Source organism: Triticum urartu, chromosome 2A (genome assembly GCF_056163025.1).
Source record: "Triticum urartu cultivar PI428250 chromosome 2A, HENAU_Tu73, whole genome shotgun sequence".
NCBI lineage: Eukaryota > Viridiplantae > Streptophyta > Magnoliopsida > Poales > Poaceae > Triticum > Triticum urartu.
This window is the reverse complement of record NC_141874.1, coordinates 692,096,828-692,113,848: the sequence shown is the minus strand read 5'-3', so window position 1 is coordinate 692,113,848 and position 17,021 is coordinate 692,096,828. Positions and strand designations below refer to the sequence as shown.

The following is a 17,021-nucleotide window of genomic DNA, read 5'->3' as shown; positions in this document are numbered from 1 at the left end:
GCAGGAACCCTCTTCCTGGGGGGCTCGCCGTCAACATCACCAGGGTCATCTCGTCTGATCTTATACCGCAATGCACCGCATACCGGGCATGCGTTCAGATCCTTGTATGCACCACGGTAGAGGATGCAGTCATTAGGGCATGCATGTATCTTGTCCACCTCCAATCCTAGAGGGCATACGACCTTCTTTGCTGCGTATGTACTGTCGGGCAATTCGTTATCCTTTGGAAGCTTCTTCTTCAATATTTTCAGTAGCTTCTCAAATCCTTTGTCAGCCACAGCATTCTCTGCCTTCCACTGCAGCAATTCCAGTACGGTACCGAGCTTTGTGTTGCCATCTTCGCAATTGGGGTATAACCCTTTTTTGTGATCCTCTAACATGCGATCGAACTTCAGCTTCTCCTTTTGACTTTCGCATTGCGTCCTTACATCGACAATGACCCGACGGAGATCATCATCATCGGGCACATCGTCTGGTTCCTCTTGATCTTCAGCAGCTTCACCCGTTGCAGCATCATTGGGCACATCGTCTGGTTCCTCTTGATCTTCACCAGCTCCCCCCGTTGCAGCATCACCGTATTCAGGGGGCACATAGTTGTCATCGTACTCTTCTTCTTCGCCGTCTTCCATCATAACCTCTATTTCTCCGTGCCTCGTCCAAACATTATAGTGTGGCATGAAACCCTTGTAAAGCAGGTGGGAGTGAAGGATTTTCCGGTTAGAGTAAGACCTCGTATTCCCACATTCAGTGCATGGACAACACATAAAACCATTCTGCTTGTTTGCCTCAGCCGCATCGAGAAACTCATGCACGCCCTTAATGTACTCGCAGGTGTGTCTGTCACCGTACATCCATTGTCGGTTCATCTGCGTGCATTATATATAATTAAGTGTCCAAATTAATAGAAGTTCATCATAACATTAAAACCAAAGTGCATACATAGTTCTCATCTAACAACATATAGCTCTCTAGAGCATCTAATTAATTAAACCATACATTAAAACTATGTAAAACATTTCAATGCGAAAACAAATGCGATCATAATCGCAACCAAGGTAACAATTGATCCAACGGCATAATGATACCAAGCATCGGTATGAATGGCATATTTTCTAATCTTTCTAATCTTCAAGCGCATTGCATACATCTTGATCTTGTGATCATCGACGACATCCGCAACATGCAACTCCAATATCATCTTCTCCTCCTCAATTTTTTTTATTTTTTCCTTCAACAAATTGTTTTCTTCTTCAACTAAATTTAACCTCTCGACAATAGGGTCGGTTGGCATTTCCGATTCACATACATCCTACATAAATAAAATTTATGTCACGTTGGTCGGCATAATTTTCATAAACAATAAATGAACCAATAGTTATAAAGATAATATATATACCACATCCGAATCATAGACAGGACGAGGGCCGATGGGGGCGGATACCAAAACCATCGCACTATATAAGATGCAATAATAAAAGTAAGAAAATAATACAAGTATCTATGTAAACATACAAGTAAGAATTTTTTTTCCTTTCAGAAAGAAGATAAGAACAAGAGGCTCACCACGGTGGTGTCGGCGATGATCTCGGCGCGGGTGATCAGCGGCGGTGAAGACGGGGATGGGGCATGACGGACCGCTAAACCTAGACAAATATTATGGAAAATGGAGCTTGGAGGTCGAGTTTGGAGAGGAGAAAGCTTAAGTAGTGTGGCTCGGGCATTCCATCGAACACCTTGTGTACATAGGAGGTGAGCTAGAGCACCACCAAGCCCTCTCCCCCTCGGCCAGAGAAAAACAGAGAACTGGGGTGCTCTACTCGCGAGCGAGGGGTATATATAGGCACCTCATTGGTCCCGGTTGGTGACATGAACCGGGACTAAAGGGGAGCCTTTGGTCCCAGTTCAAGCCACCAACCGGGACCAATGGTGGTGGGCCAGGAGCGAGGCCCATTGGTCCCGGTTCATCCCACCAACCGGGACCAAAAGGTCCAGATGAACCGGGACCAATGGCCCACGTGGCCCGGCTGCCCCCCTGGGCTCACGAACCGGGACCAATGCCCACATTGGTCCCGGTTCTGGACTGAACCGGGACTAATGGGCTGACCCGGCCTGGACCAAAGCCCTGTTTTCTACTAGTGGTGTGCGATTTATCACATTGCATCTTTTGTAGAGTGTCATCGTATATGAAGTTTAAATTACTGCCATCATCCATTAGGACTTTTTGTAGCGACATCCATCCACTATAGGGTTGAGGACTAAGGCCGTTGCTCCTCAGCTCTGGCCGGTATTTGGCTGGTCCTTCTGTCCGAAAGTAGTAGGCATGTCTGGCCATTGATTCGATGTCGCTACGTGATAAACGTGGCTCATCCCCCAAAGGGCTCTTTTTCGTTGATTCCTTGAAGGATGAGTTTTGTAGATCATTAAGATCTCGCAGTCGTTAGATGATGATACGAATGCTTGTTACGCGATTCAATGTTGTTGAGGAGGTCTTCGCCTCCCTTTGCCACCTGTTTAACCACCCAGGAAGTTCGAAGGCTATGAGTTGGGTTTGTGTTCAACGGAACATAGTGGATTGGACATGGTTGGTCCAGGAGTGAGTCAAGGGCAGTTTTGGTTCCTATTACAGGATTCTTTCTTTTTCATGATGACTCTTCTACCTTAGAGCGTTAAAGGCACTCGTTAGGTTGTGTATGCCTATCTCGGTTTGCTGCTTCGACACAAATTGAATCAATCTGTTCTTTTTAAGACAACCAAGTGTCCTCCATGATGTAGAATCTTGATACCAAGTCCTCTACTTCGCAAAACATTTGAACTCGTTGGCGAGAGAGGGCGTCCAAGATGCCCGCATCTTGGCAATTATGCCGAAAAGCTGCTAAGACTTCCAAGTCACAACAATCCAGAATTTTGTTCTTGACGAACAAGAATCTCATCCAAAATTGCCAAACCATCTCGCGAGGTTGTTGTTTAACGTAGATTAGGTCCGAGACATCGGGTGGCCCTGAATTACTCGGGTAGTACTCGATGTCGGGGTGGTTGGGATAAAAAAATTGACCCCGATCTGTTGTGAGCTTGACGCTCTGAGATGTTCTTTTCGTGGTCGCTGCGCCAAAGCTGAATCGGCTGAACCTGCTTTCAGGTCCGAGCTCCAAGCTCTTTCCCGTTGGGCTCGTTTTTGTTGATTCCTTGAAGGATGAGTTTCGTAGATCATTAAGATCTCGTAGTTGTCGGATGATGATGCCAAATGCTTGTTACATGATTCAGCGTTGTCCAGGAGGTCTTCGCCTCCCTTTGCCACATGTTTAACCACCCAGCAAGCTCGAAGGCTATGAGTTGGGTTTGTGTTCAACAGGACGGAGTGGATTGGGCATGGTTGGTGCAGGAGTGAGTCAAGGGTAGTTTTGGTTACCGTTACAGGCTTATGTCTTTTTCGTGATGGCTCTTCTACCTTAGAGTGTCGAAAGCGCTCGTTAGGTTGTGTATGCCTATCTCGGTTTGCTGCTTCGACATGAATTGAATCCCTCTGTTCTTTTTGAGCCAACCAGGTGTCCTCCATGATGCAAAATCTTGATACCAAGTCCACTAGTTCGAAAAACGTTTGGGCTCGTCAGCGAGAGAGGGTGTCCAAGATACCCGCACCTTGGCAATTATGCCGAAAAGCTGCCAAGACTTCCAAGTCACAGCAATCCGGAATTTTGTTCTTGACGAAATCTCATCCAGAATTGCCGAACCATCTCTCAAGGTTGTTGTTTAACGTAGATTAGGTCCAAGACATCGGGTGGTACTCGATGTGAGGGTGATTGGGATAAAAAATTTGACCCTGATCTGTTGTGAGCTTGACACTCCGAGATGTTCTTCTCGCGGTCGCTGCGCCAAAGCTGAATCAGCTGAACCTGCTTTCAAGTCCGAGCTCCAAGCTCTTTCCTGTTGGTCGTGTCCGCCATCCTCCATCAAGTGGCATGTCGGTTCTTGGTTTGTACGCGCGTGGAGATCCTCGGTCGAGCTGAGAGAAATAGTGTGAGCCTCAGCTATAGGTTCAGGATAGTTACTCCTCAGCTCTAAAAGTGAGGAGGGCGATCCTATATGGTTTTCATCTTTGGTTGATCTGATGACTTGAGGGTTTGGCGCAAGGAAAGTGTCGTCTTGGGTTTGATCGTTAACCAATACCTCTATTGTTTCGGAGCGACTGCACATCGGGACCTACATGGGCCACCAATATCGATGCTAAAACGACGGATCTTAGGTAGGGGGTCTCGAGCTGTGAGCCTAGGAACAATGGTAACAGAAGACAAAAGGGACAATGTTTACCCTTTCAAAAAGGTAAAATCCTACGTCCTACTTGTTTGCCCCCGGCTCTCTTTTTTTAGGGGACAATGTTTACCCTCCCGAGAGCAAAGAGTACGTACGAATGACATGTCCCGGCCACTCTCTTTGCTCTCAACTTTCTTTCCCTTGTCTGCCCCCCGGCTGCCGCGTCGCGAGGGGACACGCCACACAGATCCCGGCGCCCCTGTCCTTCCCTCGTCTTGGTTCATCGGTGGAGTGCGAGAAAAGCCACGGCTCCGCTCCATCCAGCATTCCAGCGTTTTTTACTGCACCGAAAAGCTCGAGGAATTTTGACCACTGTTCGGGAGTATACAGCGCGCCCTTTTAGCAGCACCACACCGTTCAACATGGACAAAAGCCACTCTCTTTCGCCGGTCCTCTCTGCGACGCCTGTCTCCACGACTTGACCCCAGATTTACTAGCACAGTGGAGAACTCTGAACTTCATTGATTCGCTTGCTGCCACGCCATGGAAGAAGAGGCACTGTGGAGACATTAACCGTGGGCGGCAGGGGGAGATGGAGCTGCTAGTTAATGAAGTTGGCGGGCGCAGCGCCGACGCTCGGAAACCGAGTAACTCACTCCGTCAAAAAGGCAGGAGGAAGGGCATGATGAGATCTCCAATCGCAAAGGCTGCCACCGCGCAGCGATCCATGCATACGCCATGTCCCTGCCGTGTCCCCCCGCGCCAGCCGCCAAAACAGCCGTCGTCGATCGACCGCGCGCGCTGACGCCATCCACGATCCTGCGGCAGGGCGACGGGCGACGGGAAAGCGCGGCCGCGTGTCGGCGTCCGTCCGGCCCGATCGAGAACCCACCGCGCTGCTATCGAAGCATACGCCACCGACCCCTGGGGTTTCCCGCCTCCTCCCTCTTAAACCCCCCTCTCCCTCCCTCCCATGGTGGCAGCAGAGCACGACGCCTCCACCCAACGGTTGCGCTCCCGATAGCCCGATACGACGAGTGAGGGTCGATGGCGACGGACGGGGAGTGCTCCACGCCGGGGAAGGGGGCGACGGTCCGGAGCCACAGCGAGGCGGAGCGCAAGCGGAGGCAGCGCATCAACGCCCATCTCGCCACGCTCCGCACGCTCGTCCCCTCGGCCTCCCGGGTACGTACCTGTACCTACGTCTACGTGCCGCCATGGGCACGCACGAGGCTAGTTGTGGCTCGAGTTCTATTGGCATTGGCGCAGACAGACGCATTTGGTGACATGGTTGGCCGCGTACGTGCGTGCAGATGGACAAGGCGGCGTTGCTGGGCGAGGTGGTGCGGCACGTGCGGGAGCTGCAGGGCAGGGCCAACGACGCGACGGAGGGCGTGGTGGACGTCGTTCCCGGGGAGACCGACGAGGTGGGCGTCGAGGAGGGCGACTACATCAATGGCGGATCAACGGACGACGACCCCCGGTGGCGGCGTCGCGTCCGGGCGTGGGTGTGCTGCGCCGACCGCCCGGGGCTCATGTCGGACCTGGGCCGCGCCGTCCGCTCCGTCGGCAGCGCGCGCCCCGTGCGCGCCGAGATCGCCACCGTCGGCGGGAGGACCCGGAGCGTCCTGGAGCTGGACCACGTCTACCTCCAAGCCGAACCAGCCAACGACAGGGCGGTGGCGCTCTCCACCCTGCGCGCCGCGCTCCGCACCGTGCTGCTCAACCGGGAGGAGCTCCTCGCCGCCGCGGCCGCCGTGGACGGGTACAAGCGGCCGCGCCTCTCGCCAGTGCACCAGCTCAGCTAGCCAAGCTCTAGCTCTGGCTCTAGCACCCATGCAACGCCAGGGCAGCAAAACGGAGGGGACAATGCCGTGTACACGACACGACAGCGCCATGGCTGCCTGTGTCGTGCTGCTATAGGCCAACCTGCATGCGTACGTACGTGTAGTTTCGCCTGCCATGGTCGGTTCGTGTACTTGCAACCGGCACTAGGAGACCTGTCAGGTATACACTGTGGCGGTGGTTGAGTTTTGCAGCTTGGCTCGTGTGGTGCACTGTTGTGTTTTGTTTTTATCATCAAGTTTGGATTTTCGAAAGAAGAAAAGACACAACAGTTGTGGTGCACTGTTGTGCTGTGTTCTGTCCATCGGTAGTTCAGAACAGTCTGAGCAAGAATCGATCGTTCCTGCTGGTTTGCAGACCACCGCAATGTTTGTCATTAACACAATATATGATGATTTAAGTCAAAAAAAAAAACAGCATTCTAGCGGAGCCGTCATTTCGCCCCTGATCGTCATATATTTAGCAACAGGGGGTGTTGGTTTGGAGCGTGCTCCATTCACCAACCGCTTGCGCGGGAAGAAAGTTTCGTCTCCCTCCTCAGCCTTCCGGGTGGCCCATCTTCTCTTCTTGCCGATGACCCAGACGGCCATGGCATCGGGAAGCATTGCCAATTAATGGCAGCCGCCATGTGCCATGTGCCCACGACCACTCTTGTCACGTTTTTCACTATACTTTTTTGACGCCTGTCACTTTTACCCGCCGCTCGCCGTCAATGGCTACTAAAAGGACGTCGTCATGGCCGAATAGCTCACGACCTCCACTTCAATCCCGCTGTTCGTAACCACTTTCTTCCGCCCTGTCGCCATGCCTCTTCCCCTGCGGCCGGATTGGGTGCTGCTCTCGGAGAAGGAGCGAATGTTGGACGAAGAGCAGGCGGGAGGAGGAGGCCTCCCTCATCGCCAAGGAGGAGGATGTCCATTATGTGCTGGAGGCCGCGCACAAGTAACTTGCCCTTGATGAGTGTCTGGATTGAAATCCCATGACACATCCATTGTTTGATATATACAACATAGGTACGTGCAGATCTCGTATGAGTAGGAGAGGACTTGCCCGCGTAGCTCATCTCGGGTACCATGTCCTCCCCGTTGTCTCTCTATAAGGGAGGCATGGGATGAATGCTACGCTACCTACGCCTCGGCCGGTCGCCCCGGTGAAAATTTCAAACATAGCGACACCGAGAAGGCAGTGTGCGTGGAGAGCGACCGCACCATCTGGCTACAATATGAAGAGGAACATGTGGACCTGGCAGCGGAGAGGGAGCGCATCAGGCGGCGCACATTCGACATGAACATGATGGCATTCATCTAGATGAATCGCGCCCTCTTGGGTGTTCCCCCCTCTTGAAAAATCCGTCTCTAGACTTAACGGTGACAGGCAGGAATGAGATGAAGACAAGGTCATCGGACCATCACATCACCGTGCATAGAGGACAAGTCGACTCACCACATATGCATGTGCCCCATGTACTGCATTACCATCGTCGTGGTGAAGAGCAACTAATGCTTCTCTTAACTTGTAAAAAGTCATTAGTTTAGTAAATAAAGTTAATAAGTGATTTTGCTACCCCCTTTTTAATCACTTTCTAATGCAATGTTATCTCAAATGAGTGTTTTAATCACTCAGATTGAGTGTGTGAAATTTAGAGTTGGTGTAACAAAAAAAACAGGAAAAAAAATGAAGCCGCATTATAGCCACTTCATGTTTGCGCAAAGCGGCAATGACCTCTTATCCATATGAGCGCTCTCCATATCCCATATGACTCTGCGGGCCTAGCCTATAGCCCCGTGGCACATATCTACTACTTCCATCAAAATTGCTTAAATTATATTGAAATCTCCAAAGAATAACTTGTGCTCGATGCACCAATCAAGTGTGAAATTTACTCAGTTATATGCTAAAACCCCCGATTTTGCTATTTTTCATGCAACTAAAATGAGTTTTAGCGTCAGTCCATTCTTCCTTTGCATAGAAGGACAAGGTAGCAAGGAGCAGTAAAGCCCCGAGCCTGTGATGGGGAGGCCGCGTCCTCCACGGTGAGGGCAAGGCGGAAACAAGCAGGAGATGGGGATGCCGCGACCGCCATGGCATCACCCGCGGGGAACAAGTCCAAAGCTTGACAGGGGCCGCCAGTGCCAGAGAGAGTTGGGCTTAGAGGTTTGTGGAGGCACGGGCGGGTGTGGCGGCTGCAATGTGAATGGCCTATTCCATTCATGTCACCCCGCAAATTTAGGAGCACTCAAACATTGGTCTTTAGAGATAATAATAAGAAATAATCCATTGTATAATATATTTTAGGCATCTCTAAATGACATGCATGGCATAAGATGAAGTTGTCTTATGAGAGCGGCTATTCTAAGCCCAAACTCATCTATTTCCGTGTGTGAACAGTAAATTCTTAAGAAGAATAGAAGAAAAATCCAAAAACACTATTTTTTTACATTCATAATGGTTGAGTGCGCAAGGTGCATGCAAATTCTTATGGTGTCACGACATTCAATGAGGTCGTCGGAAAAAATGGCTTTCAAAGAAACTTTAAAGAATTCCACTGTTTAGATCCATTTTTTTTGTTATTTTCCCTGAATTTCCTTTTTGGCAAACAAAATCTTGCATGCTCATAGAAAACTCAAGTATCCTGGATGTCACAAAAATTTAGAATCTTTTGATATATTTTTGGTTATTTCCCTGAATTTACTATTAATCGAGAGCATCTGACCCATATTCAGTAGTCCACGTTTCTTGCTCGGTATTCCCACTCTTTTTCTGTTTTGTAGTCTTTTTGGTCTCATGCTGCAGACTGTCTCATTTCAGCATTTATAATAAAGTATAGAGGTCTAGAGTGACCAAGCTGCAGAGATGCTTGGAGTGTGGCAGGGCGGATGCCCAGCTGCTTTTTTTCTGGCAGGACCAAACCTGAAACCTGACCGTGTTTATCAGTTTCATTCATGCACAAGAAATTGGTAGCCATGCCACCTTCATCGAGAGAAAAAGATTCCCACCCACGATGAACTCACTACGTGTACAATCTTGGTAATCAAAAGTTCAGAACAAAAAAAAAATTTCCCAACCACTATGAACTGCGCCGTCCATCAACCCAAGCTGCTAAGCGAAGAACTTCCCAAACTCCCTGATCTGCATCTCGAAAGTACATTGGGCGGTGAACAACCAGACCAAGGACTTCAGATCAACCACCAGTGGTGGCCATAGTATATCATGCATCTTTGTACAAATAGCCCCAGTATCTCAGATTCACAGATATCTTCAGAGCAAATAAACATAGAAGGCCTGCCTAGCGCGCACACACAGTCGCTTACCATGGCTCCAGGTGTCCACCATCTCCTTGTGCTGCTCCTAGCCTTCACAGCCTTCAATGGCAGCTCTGCGGCGTCTCGTCGTCTTTTGGACACAGCAGCTGCACCAGAGGCCACACCAGCTCAGCCTTCGACGCCGGAAGTTCCAACCACATTGCCTTCAATTCCTTCCATTCCCGCAGTTCCGAAACTCACAATGCCACCAATACCGTTCATTCCGATCCCGAAGGTCGCCATGGCACCAACCGCCACTGGCACAGTTCCATCTCTTCCGATTCCGGCGATCCCAACCACCATGCCGACCATTCCTACTTTGCCTGTTACCATGCCACCAATGCCCTCAATTCCAACTATTATTCCATCCATCCCGATCACAATACCAACAACTATCCCTACCATTCCTGGGTTCCAGATGCCACCTATTCCATTCATGTCCCCACCTCCAGAAACCACCAGCCCATGAAGGTCATCATAGCATGAGACTGCTAGTCAGGGGTTTGATTCGTACACATAATATTATCAGTGTGTTTGTAATGTTTTTGTTCTATTGGATGTTTTATTACTGGCTTGCGTTTGGTGTTGATTGTAAACGCAGATAAGTTTTTGTACTGTCCTGTTTGTTAATAAAGCATTGCTTGGTTTGTTTAAGTTACTGCAAAGGATAAGAATCGTGAATTCCTTTTTCGAATGATACTCCCTCCGTTCCTAAATATAAGTCTTTTTAGAGATTTCAATAAATGACTACATACGGAACAAAATGAGTGAATCTACACTCTAAAATATGTCTATATACATCCGTATGTAGTCCATAGTGGAATGTCTAAAAATACTTATATTTAGAAGCGGAGGGAGTAGCATGGTGTCAACTGTCAACAGAAAAGAATGATGACATCTAAAATGCTCTTATCTTGTTTGATAGAAAAGAATGATACTAGCATGCTCATCTTTTGTTTGACAGAAAGGAAAGATAGCATTTGTCTTTCAACAAAATTAAACAAAGACAGCATGGCATTAACTGAATAAACACCAGCAGGAAGCAGGCACGGCATGTTAATTTACCAAGACATGCTATATGACAAGTATTGGCTAGATGTAAGCTTCAGTGTATCTGAACAAATCCCGTGGCTATCTCGGACTCGTAGGAGAAATAATAAACACCAGACATGCAACAAGATACTCCTGGACTTCCAAACAGTGAGAACAAGGAAAAAAAACATTACGCCATAGATGGAAGAGAGGATTTATCCATCAAACTGACACATTGAAGCAAGAGATTCAAATTTGATGTTAACGGTGATAACAAACATGGATACATTATCATCAGAAATTTTCATAGCATAAGACAGCACTAACACAGAATAACAAAATTTTAAAATGGGCACCACTAAGTTCCATTGATTGTAACTTAAAAAAGGATACATCATGTGAAGCTAATATATCTATAATGATGGGAGTGAACAGTCACCTCTTTGGAGGTGGATGTAGGGTTTATCAAAGGCACTCCAGTATGGAGTTGAAATTACAGTGAGACTAGAGAGTAAATACTTCTGGTGCCTACATGCCACTGAGCCAAGTATAAAAAACAAAGCAGAATTAAAGGCTTGGTAGTACATATGACATATCTTTTGGAAAGGTCAACGGGTTGCTTTGAGCCCACGTGAACTAATTTCCATTAAGCCATTGAGCCAAAACAAACATGGTGGGATTAGATTGAGGTAAATGCACTGGTGGTACATGAAGTTGCTTAGAATGTGCAGTTTGGTGCCTGATGTTGCAAAATACGAAAAAGTGATGCCAAAAGTTGTTTCTACGAGCACGTACGGTTCAAAACAGAGGTGACGCCGTACCCTGACTCGCGGGGCCCAGCTGCAGCGGCTGGAAGCGGTAGGAAAGTGGCTGGTGCGTGGCGGTTTTGCAGAAACACTCCTAACCTCATACCGATTCCCAGAAAAAAATGCCGAAACGGCGGGAGAAGGCAGTTTTTTCGTTTTTTGCGATTTTGTCCTGGGATCGCCTGTTCGTACGCCTTCTTTCTTTCCTTCTCTTCCCGATCAACTCGAGGCGGCGACGAACGTGGCGACAGTCCAGCACGGTGGGTGGCGGCGATGACGGGCGAGCCTCGGCGTCGGCTGCCCGGCGAGGACGCACCACACTATGGTGAGTTCCTTTCTCGTATGTGCCGTCTCTGCCCCCTCTCTGACCCTATTTAGGTTAGGGCTAAAAGGGTAACGATCATGATGTGGTAATCTGATTTTACACGTATGTTTCGTGTGTGCTGTGATTTGAGTATCTGTTCATCCATGAAGGATTAGATGGGCAAAAGAGCAGATTCGTTCCAGGGTTTAACAGGGGGTTTAAAGGTGGTTCCTTCATCCGATTTTGTTAAAGACAGACAGGAAGAACATATGTACTGGTCAAATAGAGCGTGGAGATGTAAATTTAGTTGAAATGGGCAACACTGTGTTAACTCATACATCAAATTAATGTTGATTTACCTCTGCACATAACTGAATGTATGGCTTGCATGAGTTAACTGAATTTTTAACAGTTCAGACTTATCTGAATTTGTGGACAGATTCAGTTATCTGAATTTACGTACAGACTCACTTATCTGAATTTATGGACAGATTTAGTACATAGTTATTTATGGTACAACAATGTGTTAACTCAGCAATATAATTAATTTGATTTATGGTACAACCCATGAGAAGTTTTAACCTGTAATTGTAAGCTAGTCAGTCTACTCGCTAGATGCAATCACCAGCCACAAGACTGACGATGACAACACAGGAGCAGCTACATATTTATTACACACCTGGGAGTACAATGAGACATGCAAACTACAAGCGAGCCTTCTTCTACTACATAAGTTAACTGAATTATTAACAGTTTATAGTAATCTGAATTTGTGGACAGATTCAGTTCAGTTAACTGAATTTTTTGCCATATACATTTAAGTTTATTTGAGGACACTTTCAGTTATCTTAACTGTACAATATAATTAGTTTACTGAATTTTTTGCCATATACAATTAACTTTATTTGAGGACACTTTCAGTTATCTTAACAGTACAATATAATTAGTTTACTAATTTTTTGTCAGTTTCAATAGTTTGTAGCATTATAGAGTTGTGTTAATTGGTTTGACAAATCAAGATGTATATTTGATTGCAGGATCTTTTGATGGCCTTTTCACTGTCGAAATACGCCACAGAGGATTTTTTTTTGGAAGTGACTGCAACATGACTTATATGGACTATGAAGTGGACCGGTTTGATAATTGTGATAGTGACACTTGGTCAGTACTGTGGATTGATGATTTTCTCAAGCAACTAGGTTATGACAGATCCGTGGACAAGCATGATGTCTATTGGTGCCATCCTGGAAAGTCAGTAGCCGATGGACTGAAAGAGATTAAGTGTGATGCAGATATCTTGTTAATGATTTCAGCAACAATTGAGCACAAAAATTTTCTATTGATTATTGACCATGGTGATACTTTGCAAACTCTGACCACAGATGATGTGCTGCTAGATGGAGCTACTGAGCTGCCTAGAATTATAACCCCATCAAAAGTTAGCAAGGGAAAAGAAACTGCATGGTCTTCAGAAAATCCTAATAGTCCAAAACAGAAGAGAGAGAAGAGAGTTAGGAGGTCCATGTACTTTGGTGAAGGATCCAGTTCAGGTGTTGGTCATGTTGTTGAAGAAATGGAAGGAGGAGAGAGTAGAGAGGCAGAGGGACAAGAGGATAATTGTGATGAAGAAACGGATGAGGAGTTCTATGATAGTGATTTTGATGCAGAAGATGGTGATGATGATTTGTTTGACAAGAATGTGGACAAAGAAGTTGATGATCATAGAGAAAGTGAGTTCATACCTGACATTGAAGCAGAACTTCCTGAAGATGCACTAGATGATAGTCACTTGGATCTGAGCAAAGAAGAAAGGGAGAAACTGAAGTACAATTTTAGAGCATTTAACCCAGAGACTGACTTGAATGCACCAACTTTCAGGCTTGGCATGGTTTTTGGAGACATGAAGGAGCTTAGACTTGCTATCAGTTCTTATAGTGTTAGAAACAGAGTGGTAATAAGGAAGACAAGAAATACAGCAACTACATTAGTTGCTGTGTGCAAAGAAGGGTGTTCTTGGTACATGAAGGCAGGCAAGGACAATAGGACAAGTAGCATTGTAATCAAGAATTTTGAAGGTAAACACACCTGCACTAAAGCTTGGGATCTCAAAGTGTTGACTGCACCTTTTCTTACAAGAAAGTTCAGAGAAGAGTTTAGAGATAATGAGAAAATGTCCTTGAAGAAATTCCAAGACAAAGTCCAGGTTGAATACAACATGATTCCAACCAGATTCAAATTGGGAAGAGCAAGGAGAGCAGCAGTTAAGGAGATTAGAGGTGAAGATGATGACCAGTTCAAATGGTTGTGGGATCATGGGCAGGAGCTTAGAAGAACTAACCCAGGCAGCAAGTTTTTCCTTTGCACAAAGGAAGTGATAGATGAGAAAACTAAAATGCCACGGGATCATTTCTCAACTTTGTACTGGTCAATAGATGCTTGTAAGAGAGGGTTTCTTGTTGGTTGTAGGCCCATAATATTTCTCGATGGTTGTCACATTAAGACTAGGTACAAAGGGAATCTGCTTACAGCTGTGGCTATTGACCCCAATGACTGTATATTTCCAATAGCTTTTGGCTTGTGTGAGGTGGAGTGTACCAGCAGCTGGGAGTGGTTCTTAGCATCACTCAAGGATGATCTCAATATATGCAACACTTCCCCCTACACTATAATGAGTGATAAGCAGAAGGTTAGTAGGTGTTTATTTTAATTTCAGTCCTCATCAATTAATTTAAACTTGCATAGTTCTTACTGTACTCTTATTTTTCTCAGGGTCTAATAGCTGCAGTGCAAAAGATTTTCCCAGATGCCGATCACAGATTTTGTGTTAGGCACATCTACCAAAATTTCCACAAATTGCATAAGGGTGAGCAGTTGAAGAATGATCTTTGGGCAATTGCGAGATCAACACATGATATTGAATACAAGAAAAACATGGACAAGTTAAGGGTTGACAGTGAGGAGGCTTACGTATGGGTTGAGGGATTGGAGCCTAGAACATGGATTAAAGCATTTTTTAACACATTCCCAAAGTGTGATATACTCTTAAACAACATGTCAGAAGTTTTCAACAGGTTAGCTTCCAATCCATCCATATCTAATTATGTATTGCAGTCAATTATTAGTTGAAAACAATGCCATGATAGTCCATTTGTAGCCATATAGTAATTACTTTAAAACCATGTCATGACATTCTTTATTAATTTATAGTTATATACTGGAGGCAAGAGAACTACCAATGGTGTCAATGTTGAAGAACATTCATGACAAGTTATCTCGCAGAATTGTTGGCAAACAAAAAGAATCAGATAAGTGGACAGGGAGACTCTGCCCAAAGATCCAGAAAAAGCTTGATAAATACATTGAATGGGCCGCTCATTGCATGGTTCAAGAAGCTGGTAGAGGAGTTTTCCAGGTAACATCCTTCAACAACATCTATTTGGTGGATCTGAATATGAATAGCTGTGAATGCAAAAAATGGGACTTGTCAGGCATCCCTTGCCATCATTCCATAGCTTGTTTCAGACATGAAAGAATTGAACCAGAAAGCATGGTTCATATGTGCTATACCGTGGAGAGTTATAGGAAGGCCTATGCTTATAACATCATGCCATTAAGGGACAAAGCTAGATGGGAAAAAATGTATGGCACTGTTGTCTATCCACCTTTGTACACTAAAGTTATGGGGAGGCCCAAGAAAAATAGGAAGAAAGATCCAGAAGAGAAAAAGGACAAGCATGGAGGGCTGAAGCTTACAAAGCATGGATCCACAATGCACTGTTCCATATGTGGAGCACCTGATCATAACAAAAAAGGCCATTACAAGTAGGAATGACATTCCAAATGAAGAAGTTGCTCAAGCAGCAGAAGAAGATTATGATGATCCATCCATCCTTGCTGTAATGTTCTAAGCTATTAGCGTTATGATTTTTCCCCTAAAAAGTGCACCGCATAATATGTTCTTTACCATATGCAGGACATAATGCCACACACAGTGCATGCTGATTTGGATCCAACTCAAACTCCTGGGTCAATGATTTTCATGATGCAAGAGCAGGTGTTATGTCAACTGAAACTCGAACTCAAGATTCTTCCACTGTTTAGTTTTTTCTACTTATAATCATATCATTTGATTTATTAGGAGAGGTTCACATATCCACCTGCCAGGGACTTTGGTCCACTACCTGAGTCCACTTTCATTGCAAATGCAAGAGCTGATCTTCCACCTGCCAGAGTGACTACAGCTATGTCCAGGGGCAGGCAGCAATCAGCAAGAAGAGGAACAAGAGGAGGGGCTGGGAGAGGACCAAGAGGAGGGCCTGGGAGGGGAGCAAGAGGAGGTGCTACAAGAGGAGCAAAAGCAACTGCTACAAGAGGAGGTGTTGCAAGGGGAGGTGCTACAAGAGGAGCAACAAATGTTGTCGGAACAGAAACTTCACGAGCACAAAATTATGTCCAAGCAGAGGAAGAGGCTGTGTTCACACAGAATGCACCTCCAGATGATGATTGGAATGATTTCCTCTCATTGTAGTTCAAGTAGATGAACAACACCTGAAGCATTTTAAGTGATGCACTAAGTTCATGAATGAACTACCTATGTACTGAATACTGTGTACTGAATCTTCCCTTTTGTGTTGTTGAACCTTTTCATTTTGTTAATGCACTATTGTTGCCATGTATGATGCACTAAATTCATCTCTGATGTAGCATTCCTTTGCAAAATGGATATAACCTGCTTGTACATGTTATTTACTTCTGTATGTGCTTCTCGAAATAAGCAGAGTGCACTGTATGTTGTTCTACCAACATAAAAATAATCGTACTGTTATGTACCTGTTTAATTTCTCACCAAAAAATATTGTTCTTTGTACCTGTTTAATTTGTCCCAAAATAATACTGTTCTATGTACCTGTTCAATTTCTCCCAAAAAAGTAAGGTTCTTTGTAGTGTTCTTGTAACTGTTTAGTTTCTCCCAAGGAAGTGCTTATCTATGCTTTGTTACTCTGTAATATGAGACAAACGGTCAACAACAAATTATTCAAGCTTCATTCTCATTCAAGAAAAAGACTAAACACTTAACATTCTCCGAAAGATTTCATTCGTTACCATGTCCAACCATTACATTGCAAATAAATAGGTAGCAAAATTACTTCTTTGCTACTTCAAACAGAAGTGCAAACATGCCAACAGCAGACAATAACATCCTATCTCTATAGTTCAGCCTCTCCTTGTACATCCTACTTACTAGCTTCTTCTCCAGTCCGTGCCTCTCCTTCTCATCAACCTTCTTGGCCTCCTTCTCCTTGATTAAATTCTCCAGGATCAAATTCTTGCTAGCTGCCTCACCAATAAATTCCCATGGTTTGTCCACCCACTCCACATACTAGCGAACCCTGAAATCCTTTGCAAAATCTCATGGGCAAAAACATTTCACTATGAACTAGTTAAGCAACAACAAGAAATGACCAGTGAGCAGCAAAAGACCTC

The 17,021-nt window shown here is 45.6% G+C and overlaps 2 protein-coding genes and 1 pseudogene across 2 annotated transcripts; all 3 read left to right on the top strand.

Annotated features, from left to right (window-relative positions):
- The first annotated feature begins 5,022 nt into the window (after positions 1-5,022).
- On the top strand, positions 5,023-6,364 carry LOC125534140 (transcription factor AIG1-like). The gene is made up of 2 exons (XM_048697432.2): positions 5,023-5,433; positions 5,562-6,364. Exons 1-2 carry the CDS (start codon positions 5,296-5,298, stop codon positions 6,054-6,056), a joined length of 633 nt encoding a protein of 210 aa, XP_048553389.1. The 5' UTR covers positions 5,023-5,295; the 3' UTR covers positions 6,057-6,364.
- Positions 6,365-9,348: 2,984 nt separating this feature from the next.
- Positions 9,349-10,022, top strand: LOC125534139 (uncharacterized). The gene has a single exon (XM_048697431.2). It carries the CDS (start codon positions 9,406-9,408, stop codon positions 9,862-9,864), a length of 459 nt encoding a protein of 152 aa, XP_048553388.1. The 5' UTR covers positions 9,349-9,405; the 3' UTR covers positions 9,865-10,022.
- Positions 10,023-12,419: 2,397 nt separating this feature from the next.
- LOC147986792 (uncharacterized) lies at positions 12,420-16,065 on the top strand (annotated as a pseudogene).
- The last annotated feature ends 956 nt before the right edge of the window (positions 16,066-17,021 follow it).